This window comes from Elephantulus edwardii, unplaced genomic scaffold (assembly GCF_000299155.1).
Source record: "Elephantulus edwardii isolate Elephantulus edwardi_28Jun2011 unplaced genomic scaffold, EleEdw1.0 scaffold00033, whole genome shotgun sequence".
Classification (NCBI taxonomy): Eukaryota; Metazoa; Chordata; class Mammalia; order Macroscelidea; family Macroscelididae; genus Elephantulus; species Elephantulus edwardii.
Window position 1 is genome coordinate 12,597,160 of NW_006399783.1, and position 26,619 is coordinate 12,623,778.

A 26,619-nucleotide genomic window follows, 5' to 3' on the forward strand; every position below is an offset into this window, starting at 1 on the left:
TATTTAATTTCTTATTGTGATTTGGTGAAAGTTTACATAACCATAACCAATGGGTTTTCCAATCAACTCACACATTTTGATTGGTGACTTGGACTGTAATTCACAGCCTCCTCTCACTTTAATCTCTGTGGTCATCATTTCTTTCCTATCCCTGCCTGCCTTCAGAGCTTTGTCTCTGGGGAAATGTTACCTTTTATTTTTATGTAGTCAATTGTCCTGAGGAATGGGTACCTCCTTTGTGTTCCTGTTCATCCAAAAGGCCCATTGTTTAGCTGATAATTGAGACATGGAGGTGACTTAAAGGGTTACTGGGTGGCCAAGGGCCATAGTCTTGGAAGTTCCTCCAGTCTCTTACAGACCAATAAGCCTGATTTATTCTTCTCGGTTTTTGTTTTGATTCACATTTTTCTCCCCCTCTACCCAGGACCTCTTACTGTGAGCCCTTTCAGAGCAGACGGCAGTGGTAAATGGACACCATCTAGTTCTTCAGCTCTCAAGTTCATGGAGGCCAGGATTTGTGTATCTCTTGGTCCTTTTCCATGAGTCTTATTTTATTCACTCTTCTTTGCCTTGATGGGGAGTGGCCCACAGCTGCACATGCAGAAGCCTGGAAGACCCTAGACTTACTCAGGAAAGCAGGATGCAGAACACTTGCCTTTGTAGACTAGGACACTTGGACTCCATCAACTGCCAATCAAATTCAGCATCTCTTGAGACCATGGTCCTAAATTCCTAGACCTAGTCACCTTCAAGGTTTCAGTTACGACTAAGAAGTTGTCATAACTGCCTGCTGGATATGCTACTATATTCATGGATATATTTGTAACACACAAAACTATATATGTTGAAATCTCTTCTGTCAGCCTATGTTGTTGCTGTTGTTATGTTCCATCAAGGCACTTGCAACTCACAGACTAACTCATTGCTATTCAGTGAGAACTGACTCACAGCTGACTCTCCAGTGGATTTTGGAGGTTGTTAATTTTATGGGAGGAGACTGTCCATCTTTCTTCCAAAGATCTCCTAGGGGACGTGAGAGAATTGCTAACTTCAGGTTAGCCATGACACTCAATAGACTGCAGCACCAGAACTCTCTGCACAGCCACAAAGAATTATATCTATCTGTCAGTCGTGGAAGAAGTGCAACCAGGGTGCTTCTTAGAGGTAAGGAGGGTAAACTTTGTCTCACAAACTCTGGGTACATTGTCAAAGGGGCCAATCTTTAGAAAAAAAAAAATATGCTAGGAAAGGTAGAAGGTTTGAGGAAATGAAACTCAACAAAATGGATTAACAAAGTGGTTGTAACAATTGCTTGAGTATTTCAAAGATGGTGAGGCTGACACAGGAGAGGACAAGGTTCTGATTTGTTGCTCACAGGATCATTATGGGTTGCAGTTGACCTGATGCCACCTAACAACACCTATCTATGTGCTTATCTGTTTATTTTCCTGGGTCCAGTCACATCTGCCTTCCCACTCCTATTCAGTTTGCATGTTTATGTACATACATGTTGATTATTGTTGTGACTGTTACTACCTCCCAGACAAAAGCTATAAAGCTTCACAGGTGGACTACTGCATCTTTATCTTGGGCTGGATCTATCTCTAGCTACTGGGAACTACCACTTTCTAATACAAGAGGCCAATTGTGACTGAACAAATCTGCTTAGTCAGCTCATAACAATGTTGATAACAGATACCCAAATGTTAGGTAAAAGCCTAAGCAGTTGGTAAAAGACTTCACAGCACTTGTGGCAAAAGGGACAGTTGCATCTCCTTCCAGGAAGGAGCCTTGGGAATCGGGCCAGTCAAAGCCCCAAATATCCGCCCTGCTTCTTAGGATTCATTAAAAGCACAGGGTGGTAACTTCCATGTGGCTCATATAACATGAGCAGTTATATGCTTATTTCCTACAGTTAATCCAGGCAAATCCATTCTCTCTTGTACTTTTACAATCACAAACCAGATGCAAGCAGCTGCTGCCTCATTCATTACTTCAGGATTTTAAACTTCCCATCTCATAATTAAATGCTGAGTAGTTCATGAGGCCCTGGACTCAGAGCAGTGTGACTGTGGAGAGGGTGGGGTGAGTGGAAAGGAAGCAGGGGCTCAGGATAAACTGGGCTGAGGGATACATTTCTGGAGAAGGAATCAACAGAACTTCTCAGCTGGGCAGAGTGAGTCCAAAGACTTAATTAAAAGTTTTTGCCGGCGGGGTCAGGACAAAGAAGGTCATCTCCAGAATTGGAGTTTTGGGCTCTAAGAGTCTAAAGACAAAAAAGGATGTGAACTTTCCCCCTGAGAGATAGCAGGAAGGAGCTATGCCTTTAGGCTTGAACATTAGTCCTTGCCCGTTCTCCTATCTCTCCTCACTACCTTAACCATTTTTTTATTGTTATTAATGAACATTTTCCACGTAACCATTCATATATATTTTGTTTTATAATGTTAATTGCAGTACTCACAATGTAACTGCATTCTTCCCCTTTCTCCTGTGTGATTCTTGTTTCCATTAACCTTCCTATCCAACTTCTATGCCCCACCCTCTTTTTCTTAACAAAAAAATTTGTTAAAAAAAAATATATGTATATATATATGTGTGTGTGTGTATATATATATATACACACACACACACACACACACAACATTTGGCAATTCAGTACTTTTCTTCCATGTACCTTCAGTATGGACTGAGGCTCAATGTCAAGAAGACAAAGATTCTCACCACTGGACCAATTGGTAGCATCAGGATGGATGGCGATGAGATTGAGATTGTTCACAGCTTCAGTTTGCTCGGCTCCACAGTCAACACTCTTGGCACCAGCAGCCAAGAAATCAAAAAACGTATTGCAATGGGAAAGTCTGCTGTTAGGGACCTCTCCAAAGTACTCAAGAGCAACAGTGTCTCTCTGGAGACTAAGGTGTGCCTGATACAGGCCATGGTCTATGCAATCACTTGTTATGCATCAGAGTTGGACAATGACTAGGGAGGACAGAAGGAGAATTGACGCCTTTGAGCTGTGGTGCTGGAGAAGAGTATTGAATGTACCATGGACTGCCAAGAAAACAAACAGATTTATCCTAGAGAGGGTTAAACCAGGTACCATGGACTGCCAAGAAAACAAACAGATTTATCCTAGAGAGGGTTAAACCAGGCTATTCCTTGGAGGCAAAGATCCTGGGGCTTTCGTCTGACATACTTTGGACATATTGCAAGGAGAGACAGGTCTTTGAAGAGGGACATCATGCTGGGTAGAGTAGAGGGACAGCGCAGGAGGGGAAGACCCTCTATGAGGTGGATTGATTCAGTGACTGGGGTAATCGGGATAGGTTTGTCAGAGGCAATGCAACTGTCACAGGATAGAGCGGAGTTTAGGGCTGTTGTACATAGGGTCGCTATGAGTCGCAAACGACTTGACGGCACATAACAACAAAAACAACAACAATTCAATGAGCTCGACTATGCTCTTCGTGTTGTGCAATCACTACCAATTATCCTTTTTCCGATTACTGAACCACCACTAACAGAAACTCTGTGCTCCCCATGCAATGACTTCTCATTTCTCCTTCCCTTCCATTCATTCCTGGTAACCACCAGTAAACTTTGGTCTTGATACACTAACCTTGCCTATTCTAAATATTTCATATGCTGTGACTAACTTATTTCACACAGAATAAAGTTTATCCACATCACAGTATTCAGGCTTTATCCACATCAGTGTGTTAGAATTTTATCTTTATGACTGAATGTCATTGTACATATGGACATACCACACTTTGTCTATTCATTTGTTGGTGGACATGTAGGTTGTATCTACCTTTGATTATTGTAATGCTGTACTCAACACTGGTGTACAAGTGTCTACTTTGAAGACTTCTGATTACACAGTGAGGAGTGGAAATGCTGGTACCATCCCTTTTTAAGTGTGGGCGGGAGAGCGAAGAACCAGAGTTTTTCTACTTATATAAAATACATGCTTCAATATGTCTGCCTCTTAAATCTTCCCTGTCTTGGGAAGACTTAAGTGGTAGGCACGTGCCAAGGCCCAAGAGGCCTGAGTGAGTAAACAAATTGATCCCATATCCTCAGCTGCAGAATCAAGATAATGAAACCCATTTCTCAAGGCTGGTGGAGGGGTGCTGTGAGCTCACGCGTGCCATTGGCTGCTTAGCCGAGTGTCTGGAAAAGAGCTGAAGTTCAGTCAGGAGTGATTTTCTACCCTTCTATTAAAACTCTGCTGAAAGAGAGTTTGCCCTCCTTGTTTAAAATGTTTATAGCTTTATCAGGATATAATTTACATACCATAAATTCACTGATTTTAAGTGCACAATTCAATAATTTTAGTAAATTATAGTGTTGTGCAACTATTACCACAAACTACTTTTAGAACTTTTCCATTGCCTCAGAAATTTCCCACAACTCAGTTCATAGTCTCTACGTCCATCCTCTCAGGCCCAGAAAAACCACTGACCTGCTTTCTGTCTCTTACAAATTCATCTTCTCTGGGCATTTTCTATATGTGGAGTCATACAATATGTATGAAGTCTTTTACATCTCCTTCTTTCACTCAGCATGATGATCATCAGTATGTTGTTTTTTATTGCTGAGTAACATTCGACTATATGCCACCTTTTCTCCATCTGTCCCCCACTGATGGGCATTTGGATTGCCTCCAGTGTTTGGCTATCATGGATTAATGCTGCTATGAATATCTACATACAAGTTTTTACACAGGCGTTAAGTTTTCAATTCTTTTGGGTATATATCTAACACAAGAAACCCTGGTGGCACAGTGGTTAACCGCTTGGCTGCTAACCAAAAGGTCAGTGGTTCAAACTTAGCAGCTGCTCTGTGGGAGGAAGATGTGGCAGTCTGTTTCTATAAAGATGTACCACCATGGAATTCTATGAGACAGTTCAAGTCTATCCTGTAGGAGAGCTATGAATTGTCCTGGCACCTTTGGTGAATATCAGTAAGCCATAAACTTTTAACAGTTTATTTCTAGACTTAGTTCTATTTTCCTAACCTCTGTGCCTATCTTTATGCTGGTACCACTCTGCCTGGATTATTATAGCTTTGTAATAAGTTTTGCAAATGAGGAAAAACAAGGTCTCGTGTTAGGATTCAATCTGTCAATTTTTTTTTTAAAGCACCCTATTGGGATTTTGGTAGTGATTATATTAAATCTGTGGATCAATCTGGTGACAACTGTATTTTTTTTGTTAGTTGATTTACAAAATTCAAATACATTGTTTTTCAGATCAGATTGTTCCAACTACCCTAGACCCCTACCCATCAAACAATCCCAATATTAATCCCCTTCTCCCTCCACATACCCTCGCCCCACTGCTTCCACCCTCCCTTGGATCCTCATACTCATTCTACAATAATGGTTTTATATTATAATATATATATATATATGACTGAGTTAGTTCACTCAGCATAATGCTCTCCAGTCCCTCCCAAGTTAGGTAATAATTTACAAAGTCATTGCTCCTGCATGCTGCATAGTATTCCATTGTATGAATGTACCATACTTTCTGATAACTGTATTTGAATAATACTTAGTCATCTCCTCCATGAATATAGAAAGTCTTTCCATTAATTTAGATCATTCTTTCAGCAACGCATTACAGTTTCAATGCAATACAAATCTGGTACAACTTTTGTTAAAATTATTCCCACGTATTTTATTATCTTTGATGCTATTGTGAATGGAATGCTTTTAATTTCATTTTCAGACTATTCACACCTAATATATACACACACAACTGAAACTGATTTTGTATCCTGTGATCTTGCCGAGCTTCTTTATTATTAAAGAGTAGTGTTTGTGACTCCTTTAGGACTGTGCACATATAAAATCGCATCATCTGTGGATTAAGGCAGTTTTTCAACTGTCTTTCTGAGCTGTTGTTGTTGTTAGGTGCTGTCGAGTAGAGCATGACTCATAGCGACATTATGAACAAAAGATCTGAGCCTAGTCCTGTCCTGCACCATTCTCACACTTCCTGACACACAAGAGCCCATTGCAGCAGTCACTGTATCCAATTATTAAATGATGTTTGTTACAGATTTTTCTCATTTCAATTGATTTCCAATATGGGCTCTACCACTATACTACTATAACCATCCTCTTTCTTTAATGTTCATAGGGTTTTCTTTTTTAAAAAAATAAACATTTATTATTAATTTCAATGAAAATTTACAGAAACTTTGGATTTCCATTCATTCATTGTTGCACTTTTCTCCCCTCCCAACCCAGTACACTCCCCTCTTGGAAAAGTAAAAGAAAAATTCTTTCATTGTTTTATAATCCCTCCCTCCGGGTCCACTCCACTATGCAGCTTTTGCTCTAGACTCCTGTCATGACAAAAATACCTAATCACATATCCCTTTTAAACAGTTTTCTCCCTCATCTGTTTCAATGCAGTAGACATTATTTAACCCATCTTTCTCAGTCTCCCCACAATCCTGAAGCCAGTCTTGCTTTACAACAGTGGCACCATTCAGTATTTGTCCTTTTGTGACTGAGATACCTCACTCAGCATAATGTCCTCCAGGGTCACCCAATTTTAATAATATTGCATGAATTCTTTGTTTTTCAATGCAGCATAGTATTCCATTGTGTGAATATACCACAGCTTCTCTAGCCATTTGTTTGTTGATGGGCATTTAGGTTGTTTCCAACTCCTTGCTATGTGAACAAAGCCGCAATAAACATGGGTGTGCATGTATCTGCTTGGATGTCAGTTATGGTTTCTTTGGGGTATATTCCCAGTAGTGGAATTTCTAGGTCACATGATATCTCTATTTGCAACTTTTGAGAAAGTGCCATAGCGCCTTCCACAGTGGTTGCACCAATTTACACTTCCACCAATAGTAAATAAGAGTTCCTGTTTCTCCACAACCTTGCCAGCATTTGTTGCTTGCTGTTCTGTTAAATGTTGCTATTCTTACTGAGGTGAGATGATATCTCATAGTTGTTTTGAGGGTTTTTAAAGGCTTGTAATTTAGGAAGTAGATGGCCCATCTTGCTTCCTAGTGTGTCTTAATCATTGAGCTCCACCAAAATCTGTCTACCACAGGTAACCCTTATCGCATGTGACACACCAGTGGCACAGATTCCAGTATCACAGCAACCCCATGTTATCTCAATACAGCAGAATGACAGACAAGTGGTGATCTGGGTTCCTTTTGTTTATTTTCAATGCTCATTTCCAGTGTTGAGTCTCTCTGGTACTAGGTAGAAGAGAAGCAACAATAGTGAACGTATTGGTTTGCTCCTCAACTAAGGAAGAAAGTATTGCCTTTTAAAAAAAATTTTATTTTATTTTATTATATTTTGTGTGTGTACCATCAAATCGGGTCTGACTGGTACAGTAGGAGACTACCCCTCCTTCTCCAGGAGAGCATCTGGTGGATTTGAACTTTGTGCCTCTGGGATTGCAGTGCAGTTTCCCGTCACTAGGCCACCAGAGCTCCCAAGTATTGCCTTTTTAAAAAGGTACCTCTTGTCATTCCCACCACTCTGTCACTAGAACTGTTAGTGATTTTAAACTGGAGAAATAGACACTAAGGACAAGGGAAAACATACTTGTTTTCTTAACACAGTAACAAATAAAATGAAACATAGTCACAGGCAGGTTCCTTGTAGCTTAGAACAGTCACACACAACAGAATATTATGCAGCCATGAAAAGTAGACATAAGACAACTTGCCAGAAGCATGGGGAAATTCTCACAGGGCAGTACTAAAATGTAAAATAAAGAATAACTTATGGGATTCTGCACAGAGAAAGTTTCAGCACCATACAGAATTCATATGGAGAAGAGACTAAAGTGGAATATGCACAAACATTAATAAATATAGCTGAGGGATCATAGATGATTTTTTTCTATTTTCTTGATGCTTTTCCCCCCAACTGTGTAATCAACTGCAAAAAACCACACACACGCCTAAGAAACTCTATTAGCATGTCCCAGACTCACCTTACAGTACTCATCAATTGGTATCAGGCGTTTGACTGCCACGTCCCGGATATGACTTCTCCGGAAGAGAATTTTGCCTGCAGAGGACAAGAATACACGCACAGCCTCAGAAGAAAGCCATAAATTCCCAGGATGGTGAGAGTGTGGGAGCCTCTGGGGTAGTTCTGAAAGGTATCAAGATTCTTGTTGGCCATCCATTCCCCTCATCGACTTCCAAGGGGCCTAGATAACCCCCATAATTGTGCTCCAAAGCCCTGTCCACAATTCTGCTGTCTAGGACAAGGGTTTGGATGGGGCCAGGTTAATATAAGCTGGTAGATGAGAAAAACTGGAAACAACCTGTGGAATGAAAGGGCTCTTATTGATGAACAAAGATCCCACATCTGCTCCAATTTCAGGTTCTCTCCCTGAACATATACTCAATGTTTTTCATTATTCTCTTTCTTTCTATTTGGGACATCCTTGGAAGCTGGATAACCAATTCCACCTCCCACTGTTGCCTTAAATGTATTACATGTTCCTGGGTCCAAGGCTCTTTCTGACTGCATATACCACGTTGCTGTTGCTGACTGCCTTGGAGTCGAGCACGACTCATAGCAACACTTTGAATAAAAGGCCTGAGCCCCTCTACAATTATCGAAATATATCAACATTCATAGAGTTTCCGGAGGCATGTTGTTTAGGGAAGTGGATGCCACTGTTTCCAAATATACCACATTATCTATTTGTAAACAAATAATGTGTACATCATCTTCTTTCCTAGTGGAGTACTTACATGGTACAGAGGGTTAACATGCCTGACTGTCAACTATAAGGCTCAAAGCCACCCAATGTCAGTGGAAAGGTCTAGTGGACTCCTTCTTCTCATTAGCACTGGAAACCCAATGGAGCACAGTTCTACTCAGACACATGCCATGAGCTGGAGTCCACTCGATGGTGACGGATTTTAGTTGATAGGGAACTGTGCTACCAAACCAAACCTGGGCAGTGTGAATCCACTATCTGCTCCTCAGGAGAAAGATGAGCATCTTCTCCTATGTGATTTACAGCCTCTGAAAACCCATGGAGGGCCAGCTATGAGTTAGGTCTGACTTGACAGCAATGAGTATGAGTCATTAGGCTTTGCATAAATAAAGACTGGCTGGGTCTCAGTTAATTTTATGTCCTAATGGCATGACAAAAAGCTTTGCTGCAATCCCATAGGCATGTGGTTTGAGGCCACCAGTTTCTCCATGGGAGAAAGATGGATAATCTCCTCCATGCCTCTGAAAACCTGCTGGAGGGTCAGCTATTTGTCTGTTCTGACTTGATGGTACACAACGTCAGATAAATGTATGAATGTGGCTTCCACCTGCAAAGAAATTCTCCCTGAATTCTCCCTCCAGTTCTCCCCTAACTAGTGTGTGGAAGCATTCCAAACCTCCTCTGTTCATCAAGTCTTAACTGAGAGTCAGCTACTTGCCTAACACCCTTCTGAGCACTAGGGCACTGTATCTCAAGACTCCAGTGTGGAAGTTGTTACAGCAAAGGTGGAAATATAAATGATGTCAGTGGGGATCTCTGAAAATAGCCACAAGGTTGAAATATAAGGGTGAGGTCTCCAAGAATCTAAGACCATTATCTTGAGGGGAAATTGTGAGAAAGCATAGGAATTGGAGATTAAGATCTCTGGGATCAATGTTTGAAGGATCGACCAGGCAGGGTGAGCAACAGTTAGGGATAAGACATCAAAGACATGAAGATAAGTGTCTCCACAAAGCTTACACAGAGCAACCAGTTCTCCAGAGGAGGCCAAAGAAGGTGGTTCAGGAGAACCACACTGGGCCAGAGCATAGTGTAGAGACACGCTTTTAGCTTCATCTGCTTCTGGTCTGAGGAGGGAGGGCCAAGAGAGGAATCTGGGTCAAAAGCCTGGTAGGGAAAGAAGGGACCACTAGTCTGAGGGTCAGAACTCGCTGATCTGCAATGAGATTGCTTTTCACAGATTAAACTTTGGTGGTGAGGCCCTAGGATGGCAAGGAAGTTCATTATGACAGAACTGAAAGAGAATAAAGAGATAACATACGGATTTTTAGAGATTTGCAGTGCCACATGGTCAAGTTTTCTGCTAAACCAAAATGTTTAATAATTTGACAATTTACCCTTCTGTCAAATAGTATTATTAAGAAATTAGGTGGAATAAATTTTGTATGCAAACCAATACAAAATAAACATTAAAAAAAGAAGAAAAAAATTAGGTGGAATGATAAGACCATTTAATTAACCTTTTTGTCCTCAGTGCTATCAACTTTTAAAAAAAGACCCTTTGGTCAATGAAATAAATAGTCTTTAATATTAAGGAATAGTTTTCATTTAAGTATGCTTATGAATGACTATCCCTCTGCTTGTTGTCGTTGTCAGGCGCTGCTGATGGAATGACCCTGTGTCCAACAGAACAGAGCCCTGCTCTATCATGTGCCCTCCTCACACCTCTGCTGTGCTTAAGCCTGTTGTCATAATCACTGTGTCAACCCATCTCATTAAAGGTCCGCTTTCCCTTCACTGACCCTCCAGTTTTCCAAGAACGATGTCCTTCTCTAAGAACTGGTCTCTTCTGTCCTAACATATGCACGTCTGTGAGATGAGGTCTCATCATCCTTGCTTCTAAAGAGCACTCTGGCTGCACTCCTTCTAAGACAGATGTTTGTTCTTTTGGCTTCTTACAAGATACAAAATCTAGAAAGAAATGTACCACAGGGTTCAAAGTGCTTGTCTCTGAGGGTGTAAGACAGAAGACTTTTGTTTCTCTTTTCTACTTTCCCCAAAGTTTCTATCATAAAGATGTATTGTTTCTGGAATCAGAAAATCTTCACATCATTTGGCAAAAAAAAAAAAAAAAGGAAATTAAGCAGCCAAGTGGAAAGGGGGTTTACAGCTTGGTTTCCCAGAAGCAATGATCTAATTGCTGTATTGACTCAGTAGGAGCCGTCTTCATGGAGCCCACAGTGTGAGTGCTAGGGCTCCGTGGGGAACAGATGGCTCTGCCTGCCCTCCTGATGCGGACACTCAGGGCTCTCGACAAGGGGGTCCTGCTGGCATTGTGAGTGGGGCAGTTCTTCATTGGGCTGACGGTACCTGCACGGCAAGATGTTCAGCATCCCTGGCCCAAATCCAGAACAAGCTGGGAGCCTTCCCAGGCCCATCCCACTTCATATCTTTGTGACAACGCCCCTTCCCCATTTTCCATGGCCTCCATGGACTGAATAGCTTGCAGTTTTAAATCTCTAGGTTTGTCCTGAGTCTTTGTGGGATGCGGGATGGGTGGAAGGAATGCCCGACTGTGAAGAGAAATCCTGCATAGCAAATGTTTCCTGCCCTCTCATTTATTTTTCAAAATGGCAACCACACCCTACCACAATAATTTTGCTTCCATTTCTCCTTCTGTAAATTGAGGGTGAGGTGGAGGGTAGAGCACATGGGCTTACTGAATGGTTGTAAGCAAGTTTAAAATCTTTACAACAAGCATGCTGGTCCAACGGACCGGCCCATTGGACAGGAACAGGCTATCCTAAAGCCCACATCCGAGGCTCAACCTACAGGGGCTGACAGGGAAGCCCGGAAAACCTGGGTGCTTTCATTGACACAACAGAAGTGCCACTTCTACGTCTATGGTCTCAGAGGGGACATGTCCTGTACCCTCCCAGTAAGGACAGGAGTCCAGGGCCACGGGAGTTTGCTGGGGAGGCCATAAGCTCTGCAGCCACCAGACCCTGGTCAGTCCTAGCACTGCCTTTTCCTAGTAAAATGGGCTGTTATTAGCTGCTGTCAAGACAGCCCCAAAGTCATGACAACGCTATGAATAACACACCAAAGGCTTCCTGGGCCTGTGACAGCCCCATGATTGGTTGCAGATCACAGCAGCACTGTGATCCATCCATAGAATTTTCATGGGCTGGCTTCTGGAGAGTGAGCTCTGGCAGCGCAACCCATAGGGAGTGGTGCTGCTAACTAAGGCTGAGTCTGTGTAGCGGTCCACATCCATGAGGGGCTCTGAGAGAAAAAGATGGGCCATCTCCTCCAGTGTGGCTTACAGCCTCAGAACCCAGAGCAATGAGTTAATTCTGACTGGAAGGCAGTGAGAGAGAGAGAGAGAGAGATAGAGAGATATTTTGATTGATTTCTGGAAGTAGATTATCAGATCTTTCTTCCTAGTTTGTCTTATTTGATGGTCTGCTGAAACCTGTTCATTAGCATAGCAACACGCAAGCCTCCACTGACAGACAAGTAGGTGGTGGCTGTGCACTGGCAGGAGTTGAACCTGAGCCTCCAGCACAGAAGGTGTGAACTTTGCCATGAAACCACAGGGCCCCCAGTGAAAAGGAATAGCATTCTCTCTCTCAATGCTGCAGGGAGATTAGAAGTCTTCTCCACAAAGCAACCTGCACAAATGGATAGTTACTACTTTTATTAAAAGTTTAGATGGCAAAGAATCACACCCTGCAATTAAGAGCACATGCTCCTTCCTCAACCTCGCTGAGCTAATCACCTGCAGCGGAGCCAGAGGGACTGGTTGAGGCCAGGCCAGTGGGCAACGCTGCATTGTCACTTACACCAGCCAGTCCCCACTTTAGCTGGTGTTGATTGTCGTGTGGCCCCTTGTCTGGTGCGAGGTAGGGAAGGAGGGTCTGTCTGTCCCTCCATCTCCCTGCCCTAGAGTGGAAAGGGTGCGGCAGGGAGAACAGCCCTTGGTGGGAACGAGTGGGCTTTTGTTTTCCACGGTGGAAGAAGGCCAAACTGTAATTCTTATTTTTCAAGTCGTGTCCTCTGCCAAGTTGGCTTCCCCGTCTCTTGCTGAGATGGAAAATTGCAGCTCCTCCCCGCCCCCTCCCCTTTGTGCTAACATGAGACTTGCTTTTGTTCTGCTGACACGGCAGTCTTGGCAGAAAACTGACCCAAGAAGAGAGAAGAGGGGCTGGTTCTCTTGTGCTTCCCTGCCCTCGGCCTTGGCTTTGAGGAAGAGCTGAGAGGAGGTGGGCTCAGAAGGACTATCCCCAGGGTCCTGAGGCAGCCCGGGGTTGGGCCCAGCGAGATCCTGAAGCTACAAGTGAATACCCTGAGCAGGGAGAAAGGGCCGAAGGCCTGGAAACAGCATTTTCATTAATTCCTGGGTGGAAAGGAATTACGTAACCGGGAAAGCTTTTGAGGGCTTGGGAGCGGGTGGGCTTAAGTTCTCTGCGCTGGGAAGTTTTTTCCAGAGCTGGATTTGATTTCCATCCAGTAAAGCTCTAACTAACTCTTCCACCCTCAAAGGACAACCTACATTTAAGAGCCCATTTTGACTTCCATACCGAGAAGTATCAAGAATGATCACTACATATGAAAGCAAGAAGTCCAAAGGGTTGTCCTAGGAAATGGTTTCTGCTTTTGCCAAATGCCTATCATCTATCAAGGAGTCCACCTTTGTTTCCATTTTACAGACGTGGAAACTGAGTCTCAGAGCGGGATCCTGCTTGAGGTCACACGGCTGTCTGCTGGAGAACTGGTATTTGGCAACTTCAGCTGGCACACTCGGTTTTCTCCAGCAGGAAAAAAGGAAATTCCAGTGTGATCGCACACTTTCCCCATGAAGGAACAGAAAATGTTAGCTTTTTTTAAGGCAAACGACTCTGCCCGTGGTGGGGAGCCTGGCCAACACATCTACTCACTTAATGATGGCAATTCTGGGAGAACCCACTGGCGTGCCGAGTGCACGGCTCTGCGGAGGGGGGGACTGGGCTCTCTGTGACCCCAGTGGGTCCTCCCTAGCCTTATCCCCTCATCTGAAAAGGAAATACATGTTTCAAGGGCCCTTCTAGTTGTACACGTCTGGAAGGAGTGTTTCTTCGCTTCTAGTGCTGTTCTAGCAGACACACCATAAATGGATGACTTTAACAAACAAGCTTATTTCCTCATGAATTGTCATTAGTTTGATTCTGACTCATGGTGATTCTCTGTGTGTAGAGCACAGCTGCTCCTTGGAGTTTCCAGCTCATAGCGATTCTGGGAAAACAGAACAGAACACGGTGGCTTTGAATCACGCTCACAATCACCGTGCTGGAGGCCGCTGTGGCGGCCACTGTGCTGGTCCATCGTACTGAGGATCACCCTCCTTTGCTGCTCCCCTTTCTAATTTACCAAGCACAGGGCCCTTCTCAATGGACAAGTCCCTCCTGACAATGTGTCTTAAACAACAGACATGTGAATAATAGAGAAAATTTACCACAGAAACTAGAATTATTCAAGTTTTAGACATGAAACAAACTGAGACTTCAAGGGGTGAAATGACTCGCCATAGGTCATTACAGCTAGCAAATGGCATAGCATCTAAATCCAAAGCCGTCTTATTGTCTCTTGGAAAAAACTCACCGCCATCTAGTGAGTTCTGACTCACTGTGACCCTCTGTCAGGTTTCTGAGGCTGTAAGTCACATGGAAGGAGAATGCCCATCTCTGTCCCTCAGAGCTACCAGTGGACATCAAGGACACACAGCCTTTAGGTCAGCAGTGTAACCTGTGACAGGAGCCACCACCAAGCTTGCTTAGCGAGTAGTTTCTACAAATGACAGAGACTGTGGTCAGTGGGGCAACAGACCTGGAAAGAAGAGGCAGTGAAGTGTCCTGGGGTGAGGGCCTGGCACTGACGCCCCTCGGCCTCCACTGTCTACATGCACCTCTCACCTACCTGGTAGGAAGGGAATGATCCGCTGTTTGGGGTCCTTCTGTCCTCCTTCCATAGGAAATTTGTCCAACATTTGCATCTACATGGGGAGAAGAAGAAGAGAAACAAATACCTTCAGTGGTACACTAAACGCGTCTCTGATAGTCTGAAGGAATGATGTAAAATAGGTGATCTGCGGCATAAAAGTGCACTTGGTTCATTCAGAAATTCAAGTTAATGGGGAAGGCAATTTCAACTGGACCTAGGACCCTCATGAAAAAAAATTTTTTTAAAAATCCAGCTGCCAGATGTGTGAAGACTCAGGGTTTAAAGAGACCAAGCTCTGTTTCCCCAGAGGTCATCAGCCACAGGATCTAAGATTTGAACAATACGTTCAGGGCAGTCACTTGGTTTCCTAAGAATTACCAGCGTTGTTAAGGAACAAAACCACTAGAAACAGTGAAAGAAACAAAACACCTGTTCTAATTCATGGTGACCCCATGTGTGTCAGAGAGAACTGTGCTCCACAGAGTTTTCAAGGTTTGTCTTCCGACGTCCTCTGGGTAGGTTCAAACTGCTAACCCTTTGGTGAGTATTCAAGCAGTTAACTGCTTATGCCATCAGGAAACTCTTGATCAGATGACTAAGACTCAATTAATCAGGTTGGGTCTAAACCTATGAGATCATTTCACCTCTCTGTTTTGAATAGGAGGTCCTCATGTTCATTCAACAGACACCTTTGTGTATGGTTATGAGCTGGACACATCAGCAAAGAAGGTTCTGGAAGGGACTGAGAAACCTATCACCAAGTACAAGCAGTGTCGGAAGCACCATGAGAAAAACTACTGTGGGAACAGAGAAGCAACCAGGAGTGAAGACCCAAAATGAAAATGCTTTATAGTGTAATAAGAGCATCTTTGACAATGAAATATTAATATGGAATGTGTGACTCTATACACGTAAGCACAAGGATCTGCTACCTACTTCCGTATGGAATTGGGGAAGTGCCATAACCTCTTGGGGTTTCACTGTTAAGAAAATAATAATAATGATACCAACTTACAGGGTGATTTTATGAATTAAAGCTAAGCTGTGTCATTAACATTATCACAAAATACTGCCTCTTCTTCTGAGAACAAGGTAGCCTTGCACGTCCCCACCTCCCTGAAATGTGATGTGGCCAATCAAATATAACAAGTGGAAAGTGTCACTTCAGGTTGGCATATTTATGAATGACACTTTGATCTACTACCTTCCAGTGGCCTAGTGGCAAGAAGCTATGCTGCAATCTCAAAAGCATGTGGTTCAAATCTGCCAGTTGCTCTGTGGGAGATGGATGGGTAATCTCCTCCCATGGATTTAACTGCCTCTGAAAACCTGCCAGAAGGTCAGCTATGGGTCGGTTCGACTCTACGGTAAACAACAACACAGTCCTTGAGGGCAGTGGCACAAAGGGTTAACAAACCTGAAAGGCACATGAAAACAATGAGTCCATAGTAGTAATGGACCTTGTGAACCTAAAATTCCATGACCGTGAGACAGAACTCGATAGTGGCCAGCTATCATGATTAACCTCTCCTAAAGGGATCACACAGAGGATCCTGGATAGAGTGGATGGCAAGTGAAGCTCAAATCTTATATCACAATAAATGCCAGGCTCACTGGTCTGGTGGAGACTGGTACAGCCCTTTGCCACCACCCTTTGAGCTCAGGACTGAAGTCAACCCTCCAGCACAACTTCCAGTCACACAACAGATAGATCTATAAGGTGAATAACACTAACACTACAGAGACATTCCATCAAATAACCACACAAGATCATGTTGTTGTGGTTGTTAGGTGCCATCGAGTTGAGTATGACCCACAGCAACTCTATGAACAACAGATCTGAACCCTGTCCTATCCTGTAGCATCCTCATACTTCCTGACACATGTGGCTCACACTTCCTGGCCCACTGAGGCAGTCACCATGTTGATGCACCTGTTTGAGGGTCTTCCTCTCCTTCACTTAATCCTCCACCCTTCCCAACATCAAGTCCCTCTTTAAGCAACAGCCTCTCCTAGCAACATGCCCAAAGTATATGAGGCCTTATCCTCTTTGCCTCCAAAGAGCACTCCGGGTGCACCGTCTCCAAGATATACTTGTTCTCTTGGCTGTCCATGAATTGTTCAGTGCTCTTCTCCAACACCACAGCTCAAAGGCATCAAGTCTTGTTCTGTCATCTTTATTCACTGTTCAGCTCTCAGATGTATAGTAATCAGAAAGACTACGGCCTGAATTAGATGCACCTTAGTCCTTAAAGTGACATCATTATTCCTCAATAATTTGGAGAGATCTCTAACTGCAGATTTTCCCAGTGCAATGAGTCTCCTTATTTCCTGACTGCTGCTACCAAGGGTATTAATTGTGTATCCAAAAAAGATGAAGTTGTTGACAGTTTCAATCTTTTCTGCATCTATCATGATATGTTGTCTACTGGTCCAGTGGTAAGAATCTTTGTTTTCTAGACATTGAGACATAATCCATATTGAGGGCTGTATTCTTTGATCTCTGCAACAACTGCCTCAAGCCCTCCTCACTTTCAGCAAGCTTTCTTTACTGTTTAACCTGGGGTAAATCTCAGAAAGGAGAAGTTCAAGTTTACTAGTTATTTCACCAGAGGAAGATGAGGCAGCCTGCTCCCACAAATATATATAACCTGAGAAACCTTACGGGGATGTTCTATGTCCTATAGGGTGGCGATGAGTCCGACCAACTCAACAACAGGAGCAGTGTAGAAGTTAACAGTGAAAGTGTTTTCATACACACACTTTGCTTTTACTTCCATAATAGCCTTGGAAAAGAAATGCAAGAACCCCCACTTCACAGATGAGGCAACCAGTTAACTGCTCTAGGTCCCCCAGCCAAGTGGAGCGGTGCAGTCAGGCCAAGTATCTTAATCTAAATTCCATTATCTTTCCCTAAAATTGCTCTTAAGGGCAGCTTCAGAGTATCACGTGAACATGCAGACTTCAGCCCGAGATGAGGTAAGTTTAATGTTCTATGCACATGTGAACAGAATGCCTCCTTTTGAAAAGCAGGGCAATTAATCACTCTCAGCTGCTAGAAATTTATAGGTTTTGCCTAACACTATCTTTTTTCTTTCTCAATTTTATTTCTTAAGATAATGTTGAAATACCACTAACGAATATTTATCTGTTGTTTTTTTTTCAAAGGAATGTGTCTGTAATCTGTCCTCCCTACTGTAACTGTTTGCATTCTCCGGGGTTGTTTCTCGGAGCCTGTCCCGCTGACTGTACTCACCGGCTACAGACTCACCCACAATACTGTTTTCAGCCTCAGGGGTGGTCTTCACTGCTCTTGCCCAGATAACCATGGCAGAAAAGCTGAAATTTCTCTTCCTCCTCCTCCCCAGCTCCTTCATGTTAGCCCTATCATCATCACCAACAACAACAACCACATCAACACCATCACTCTCACCAACTATCACTCCCAACACCACTGCTGCCAAAATCACGATAACCAACTGCCAGCTTCACCACCTCCACGTCATCACCAATACCATCTCACTTCAACACCATCACTCTCACCATTATCACTCCCACCATTGCCCCCATTAAAATAACAACCACCACCACCACCAGCACTCATGCCACTTCCACCATCCCTAGCATCAGTTCTACCTCTTCCTTTTCCTCCTCCACCACCACCACCACCACCTCAACCACCACCACCACCACCACCTCAACCACCACCAGATTTAGATTTCTACACTGCAGAATCTAATCACCGATAATCCTTGGGGTCACAAAGCCCTGGGGATCAATTCTGACATTTCCCTATGATGGCTGTGTCCACCGCCATACCCTGCACCCCCTGAGCCTGTCTGGTCATCTGTGGGATGAAGTCCACAGCTTGCTTTGCAGGGCTGTCCTGCACATTAATGAATGCTGACACATGTTAACTCTCTTGAGGGCACAGGTGATATCAACGAGAATACCCCCTTCTCTGCTCTATGATCATTTTGAATATGCTATTTTGAAAAAGTTATTTGAGAAAAATTTTGGCAACTCGTGAGACTATTTTTTAAGGTTGGCAAAACCACTCAGATTGTCCAAGTCCTCCATTAGACCTGAGCTGTCCACCTGAATGTCCGATAAAACACTCTACAGTGGTGCAGCCCAAGCACTACAGCCACTTGCCCTTGTGTGCCTTCTCAACACATGACATGTGCTCAATAATAGTAATTAAAGTGTCAACAGTCCTATGTGACTAGCGGGCACCATAAAGGGCAGTGCAAGACTGGATGAGAATATTTATCGCCCTCTTTCAGCCACAGCTAGTTTTATCGAATTTGCTGTATCATCACATTAGTGTTAACTGTAATCTTTAAGACTGCTATCTTGTTATGTGCTGTCGAATCACTTGCATCTCATAGCCACTCTGTACAAAGCTCTGAACTTGGCTCTATCTTGAGCCCATTTCATTGTCTCTGACACACCTACCCCATTATCCCAGTCACTGAGTCAATCTATCTCATCCACGGTCTTCCTCTCTTGAGCTGTCCCTCTACCTTCCAAGCTTGATATCCCTCTCCGAGGACTGGTCCTTCCTTGCAACATGCCAAAGTAGGCCAGACAGAACTTCAAAATTCTTGCCTCCATGGAGTAACCTGGTTTCACCCTCTCCAGGGCAGACCTCTTTGTTCTCTTAGCAGTCCAAGGTATGTTTCATACTCTTCTCTAGCACCACAACTTAAAGGCATCAATTCTTCTATCATCCTTAAGTCATCGTCCAGCTTGCTGATGCATAACAATGGTAACTGCAAAGACCATGGATTGGATCAGATGCACCTTCATTTCCAGACTGACACTGTTGCTCTTCAGTCCTATGGAGAGGTCCCTGACAGCAGATTTCCCTAATGTAATTAATTTTTTAATTTCCTGGCTGCTGGTCCCAAGAGTGTAGATGTGGAGCCAAGTATGCTGAAGCTGTTAATAATCTCTTCTATCATGATGCTATCAATTGGCCCAGTGATGAGAATCTTTGTTTTCTTGATGTTGAGTTTCAATCCATAATGAAGGGTGCAGTCCTTGATCTTCTGCAGCAAGTGCTTCAGGTCCTCCTCAGTTTTAGCAAGCAGGGTTGTGTCATCTGCATAACACAGGTTTTGATGTGTCTTCCTCCAATCCAGATGCCATAATCCTCTTCATAAATTCCAGCCTCCCAAATGATCTGTTCTGCATATAGATTGAAAAGTTAGGGTGTTAGGATGCATCCATGATGGGGGGGAGCAGGTGAAGGAAATGATGAGGGTCCAGTGGGGACCAGATGCTACAGAAGAATGACATGCATTTTCCAATAGTAATTAAACCAACTGTCTTACTGATTTGGGAACTGGATGCCGACTCTCTGGCTTCTTCATGCTGAACAGGGGCATAGATGTAAAGGGGGGGAAGGGAGGGCGCTTTATCACCTTACTGGTGGTCTTGGGTTAAAGCTGCTTGCCTTCTTGCTCTGTTAGAAGATATTTTCCTGTCATTTGCTCCCCTCTGGACTGCAAAGTGTTTTCCCAGGTGGGTCCAGTGGGGATGGCTGGTTGAACCCAGAGGCTCCATCCTCCTTTGCTTCCTTAGCTGTCAGTTGTATTTCCTTTTTGTCACTGGCACTGGGTTCAGGGTCAATTATGGAGTAAAACTCAGAGTTAAGGTTACCTATAGGAAAGGGAGCAAACCTAGAGAGAACAAACTTGTGAGTTACAAATAGAAGGGCTTTGAGGGTATTGCTTTCAGGTTTACTGGGGGGGAGGGTGGCAGAAGGTAACATTGGATACCCTAGGCATTCTTTTTTTTTTCTCCTTCCCCACTCAGGGGTCAGATGGCACAATCTGGGGACTGAGGTGCTTTGGCTTCTTGGTGCTCTGTTGCAGTATTCAGAGTCTCTTTTGACATCCATCTTGGTCTTTTCTTCTCACTCTGACTTTGTAATAATGTTTTGCACTATTCATGGATGATATTCTCTTTGCCTTTTTAAAATTGTGATTTGAGTGACACTTTACAAAGCATATTGTTTTCAATCCTTCATGCACATTTTGTTCCATAACATCAGTTACAACACACACAGACACACGTCTGATCATTCATTGTATATTATCTTTTTCTTTATCTAACTTAGTAAATGTTTCATTAACTTTTTTTAATATAAATTTTTATTTTATGCTGGTTTACTTACAAAGTTCATATACCTTTTTCTTCACACCAGATCTCTCCCATTTCCTTAACCCAACCCACCCTCCACCCATCAAATTGTGTGACCCTATGATTACCCTTACCCACCCATCCTCAACCCTCTGCTTCCTCCCCTTAGATCCTCATACACATTTTTGGATGATATTCTTGATAGCCACCCACAGCTCATCTGGTCTTTGCTCATTAGAAGGGACTATGTGTACAAACCCGGACAGCAGAGGTCTGTGAAATATTTTGCTTTGGGTTGCAGTATGTCCAAGTTCACAGGCCACATGCTGCTTCTATCTGGAGAAATGCTACACTTGGCACTCAAACGTCTTCAATATTCCAGGGGCTCCAGGCAAAATCCTAGACACAGGCCGACTGAGGAAGCAAGACCAGGGGCCTCCCCCACAACGTCTGACACAGATGTTATCCCTGAACTTTAGAAAACCTGTTCCCCTCCACCGAATCATACAGGAAGTGGTGTCCTGGGTGAGCAGGTCTGGAAACCGAGGAGGAAAATGAGTCAACTGCAGGGGCAGGAAGGGAGAGGGAGTCACATCAAGTCATCACATCACAGAGCTCCAAGGGAAATGAGAGAACACTCCATCAGCAGTTCTGAAGACATGAACCTGTGGTCAAGGAGAGCAGACATACTGTCCAAGGAAAATACTGTGCAGGCTGGTGTGGAGGGCCACACATGGTCTGTGTTAGCAGCGGCCATCAAGACTGGATGTGGAGGGTTCATGTCCTCACTATCACCAACAATCCTAAGCCCCGGAGAGCCAGAGCAGAGCTGGAAGTGGAGAAAGGCTGGGGTGGCTGATGTGTGCAGATGCAGGGGGGCTTAGGCCACGGGACTTTGATCAGGGTGTTCAGAGCCCTGAGCACAGCCACATTAAACATGGGCATTCTCAGCAGTGCGTGACTGGCTGTCTCTGGGGGTTTTGTCTTCTCAGTGAGCTGAGCTGTCTAAGTGTCAGTATGTGCCTGGTGCTCTGAAGGACATGCCACAGGGGCCCATCATCTGCCCACTTCCCTCCATTCCCACTGTTCCTTCCTCATCCGGGCTGCATTTTTTTCTGCCCCAAACTCAGCCCTGGCCAGCCTGTTCTCCCACTGGACCCCATGCCTTCACTAATACATGATGTGCCCTTACTATGCATTTGTGGGGAAAAGGAATGAACAAAAATGTGGCTAACTGGACTGATCATTTACTGGACGGAAGAGGGAAAAATGAGATTCCATCCTGCAGCAGTAAGACCTGAATTTGTGCTCTGATGCAACTAAGATAGTCTTATCTCTTTCTACTTCAAATTAAAAAAAAATCAACTAGTCAAAAAGTTGAAGATTCTATTCCACTCAGGGGCGATATAAAAGAAAATCTGGGGGGGGGGGCGAAATAAGAAAGGCATGGTGACCAAGTTCTGAAAAATCAACCACTGAAAACCTGTATGGAGTCCAGTTCTACTATGACACACATGTAGTCACTATGAGCTGGCTGACCAGTAATAGTGTTAACATGCAGACACCATGTTTTCTTAGCTATGAGCCATTGGTACATAACCACTTTCCAAATGGAAGGAAGAAACAGTCCAGTAAGTGTGTACAACACTTGGGAAGTGTGTACAACACCTAGAAAGCACATCTCGACAAGGTCTCAGCATTAAGCAAATGATTAAGGCTGCTGGATAAACAGGGCTGCTGTCTTAGGTCATGTGCCGACTAGGATCTTGCTGGGTGTGGAGTTTGTCTCGTAATATGGCTTTTCTAGCATGGATAACTATATGAAGGAGTCAGGCTAGGTGAATGAGGCATATTGGCTTATCCACAAACGGAAGGGCTTTCTACCATTCCATAAGCCGAATGGCCAGTCTCAACAATCTACAAGAGGACAGGCTAGTCTTCTCAAGGAACTGAACAGCTCAAGAAAGCAGGAATGGCATCCACTTCCTAAACAACCTGCCTCTGGAAACTAGGAACTTTGATAAATGACGACAGTCTTTTGTTCACAGGGTCGCTATGAGTCATGCTCAACTTGACAGCAATCAACAACAACAAGCTACAGGGGAAAAAAAATCTTCCCTCATCAGAAGAGAGAATCCTTACTCAAGCTAGAGAAGAGAGACCTCCCTCAACCTGGTGAAATGTAGGACACACTTCAGGACAGTAGCAGCAGTGATGGCTGAACTGGAGAACTGATGTGAGAAGAGACTTTGAGAGGTAGGAGAGCCAATAGTGACAGGACTGAGAATTTTTTTTGACAATTGAGTGGAAAGCCAGTATCGGCAGGACCAAGAACTCTGCTGGACAATGATGGAGGGAAGCCAATATTGGCAGAACTGAGAACATGGGAATGCCATGAAGCTCCAGACTGAGATGCCTGTGTGCACATTTTGGGAGTTATCTTGACTATGTTCTGTTATTAATAATATTCTGTTATTAATCTGAATTGTAACTTTTTTTACTTCCCCAGTATAGTTCTGTGTGATCTGTGTACTATCACATTGGATATTAGACCCAGCAAAGCAGTAAGATTGATGCTGAGAAGAGCAGAAAGAGACATGGGAGTGTGGGGGACATGTCTGACCTCATGAGAATCGGTTTTGTGTTACTGATGCTGTGGACAGGGACAGTTTCCCTCTGTGGAGTTGGTAAAGGTCAGATGTAGCCAGAAGGGACCATACCTGGAGAGGGACATCATGCTTGGAATGGTGGAGGGACAGCGCAGGAGAGGAAGACTCAGGATCAGATGACTGATACAAGTTACTGGGAAAACAGGGGTAGGTTTGTTGGAGACAATAATGCTGGAAGAGGATAGAGCAGGGTTTAGGGCTGTTGTACACAGGGTTGCTATGAGTTGCAGGCAAATAAACAGCACATAACAACAACAACGTAGCCGTCCCGATTTGGCCCTTGCTCTTTTTACACTTAGAAACCTTCCTGGAAGGCCAGGCCAACTGAGATCTTTGGTTTTGCAGGTCAAAGAGAAGGAATGTTTTCTTCTCTCTTTTCTGGAGTTGAGTGTGGGAACTGTGGTTTTGTAGTCTGTAGGGAGCTGCGTTGCTAACACAAAGACCGCACCTTTTCTGATGGTTTGAGTCTGCAAGCAGCTCTGAGGGAGGAAGATGAACAATCTCCTCTGCGTGATTTACAGCCTCAGCAATCCAATGGAAGATAGGTTATGAGGCGGTTCTAACTTGACAGTAATGAGCTTTTCTTTAATTTTGGCCTCTGCAAGCAGAATGTGGAGGTTTTCCAGAGAAAGTCTCCAAAGTTCTGAAGTGCACCTGGGCGCCAATGCACCTCCTGGGGAGCACCATCCATGTGTCAGTGTGGCCTTCATATTGCTATGTTGTTAAACACGTTTCTCTGGAGCTTTCAGACTAAGATGGACTGGGTAGAAAGGCCTGGTGATCTCCTTTAGACAACTGGCCAATGAAAAATCTATGGATTGTGATGGTCTGATCTGTAACCAATTGTGGGTGTTCAAGGATTGGGAAGCTTCTTGTTTCAGTGTGTATGGGGTTGACATAAGCTGGAGACCTATAACAATACAAAGACATAAAAGATAGAAGAAGAGTATTGATGAAGCAGGCCCTTAAACAGAATTCAAGAGAAGTCCTTGCAAATGTTATTGCTTAATCTAGGATCTTGGATATGCTATAACCTGAAGAAACCATATATATGAACAAATTGCTTTTAATGATGCTGAAGAAACAGCTGTTAATTGCTTAACTTGTCGTTAGCTTCTTCTGAATCGATCTTCATAAATCATGTGGATATCTGAGAAATGGAAGTCTTATACCCCAGGCATGTGGCATAAGATTTGGAAACATCTTCAGCTTTTGACATTGTTCTGGCATGAAAAGATGTTTGAAGTCTACTGGAAGAAAGCGTAGCATAATGAAAATACAAATGTTGGTTGTTACAAGTCTACACATGGCATTTTCAGTCTACTAGTGCCAGTTTCAAAGCAGTTTCCCATTGTTTGTGTTCCTGGTCTTAATCTGTGACCAAAACACTGATGTTAATTCTAGAATCACATGGACTTAGAGAGAGAGAGAGAGAGAGAGACAGACAGACAGAGACAGAGAAGTGCACTTAGGGCTCTCCTGCTCTGGAGAGGACAGAGGTGGAAGGAAGGATGGGGCAGGCCAGTTCTCTTTCAACTGCAAATGGAAACAAATGCTTCCTGCTATGTGACTTGGGACAATTTCCTGTCTCTGGTCTCAGTTCCCTTCTTTGGGTTACAACTATAAAGGCTTTCCATTCACTTAGACTGCAGTTGCTGCTTCTAGATTATATCAACTTGTTGTTGCGAAGTTTCCATCAAGTTGCCTCCCAATTTATAGCAACACTATGCACAATAGGATTGGGTAGTTGTGATCCGGTGTTTTGGTCTCCTGATTTTCTGAAGTTGATAGCCAGGCCTTTCTTCCTAGTTTGTTAAAGTCTAGCAGTCCACTGAACACTGTTCAGCCTCATAGCTGCATGCAAGATGAACAAACATGTGGTGGCTGTGCCTGAGATCCACTGGCTGGGACAGTCTGGTCTCCCGCATGGAAGGTGAGGAACCTACCACTGAACCACCCTGTCTTATCAGTCAAGGTGTATATAGAGGTGTAGCACCCATGATTCCTTCAGTTCTATGATCTGATGCATCTCAGACGCTGCTCCATCCAAAAAAGCTCTGAGCCCAGAAGTACTCCAAGCAACAGGCGGTATCTCAGGAAGAAAGCGGGTGAAAAGTCTTCTCTGTCCCCGGAGCATGAATGTCGCAGCTGAGAAGGGTTCCTGCTCAGAGGACTGATGTGCCTGGTACTTCTTACAACAGCTCCCTGACTTCTCTGGCTCTACAAATTCCATGTGGAATTCTGCAAGATACCAACTAAATCTCCTTTATACCTCTACACACACACTTTCATCTACTTAGAATGTCCTTCCCCACTAATCATTGTCAATACACTGCTAAGATGTCACCTCCTCCAGGAAGTAAGCCCTGCTTGAGGTCCCTGCTTAGGAGAGGGGTACAGTTAACATCTTCAGCTGCTGAGCAAAAGTTTGAAGGTTCAAGTTCACCCAGAGGCACCTTGGAAGTTAGGCCTGGGGAAAGATTCAACTCAACAAACTCAAACCATTGTCACTGAGTGGGAATCCACTCATAGCTGACCATACTGGGTTTCTGAGGCTGTCAAACATACAGGAAGAGATCTGCCTATCTAACTCCCAAGGAGCCACTGGTGGATTCAAACTGTCAGAGAGGTGCAGCGTCTGGGTTAGCAGCAACAACTCTCTACAGGCTATGCTATCAGAATTCCCACTGGAAACCCACAGAGATCAGCTATAGTCTAACACACACAGCATCAATCAGCAACTTTTACAACTGGCCTCACCTTACACTATGCCATATGCCCTTTGTTGTTGTTGTTGTTATGTGCTGTCGAGTCATTTGCGACTCATAGCGACCCTATGTACAACAGCCCTAAACCCTGCTCTATCCTGTGCCAATCTCATTGCCTCCGACACACCCATCCCGATTACCCCAGTCACTGAATCAATCCACCTCATAGAGGGTCTTCCCCTCCTGCACTATCCCTTCACTTTGCCCAGCATGATGTCCCTCTCCAAATACCTGTCTCTCCTTACAACATGTCCAAAGTATGTCAGGCGAAGCCCCAGAATCCTTGCCTCCAAGGAGCAGCCTGGTTTAACCCTCTCT

The 26,619-nt window shown here is 43.9% G+C and overlaps 1 protein-coding gene across 1 annotated transcript in view; it reads right to left on the minus strand.

The window, feature by feature from the left end:
- Window positions 1–26,619, minus strand: part of SH3PXD2B (SH3 and PX domains 2B) — a 153,998-nt gene that overhangs the window by 72,746 nt on the left and 54,633 nt on the right. Inside the window, exons 3-4 of the mRNA XM_006884352.1 lie at window positions 14,691–14,766; window positions 7,992–8,068 (exon numbers count right to left, since the gene is read on the minus strand). Of these exons, the coding sequence (XP_006884414.1) occupies window positions 7,992–8,068; window positions 14,691–14,766 (153 nt within the window). The remainder of the gene's footprint in view (window positions 1–7,991; window positions 8,069–14,690; window positions 14,767–26,619) is intronic.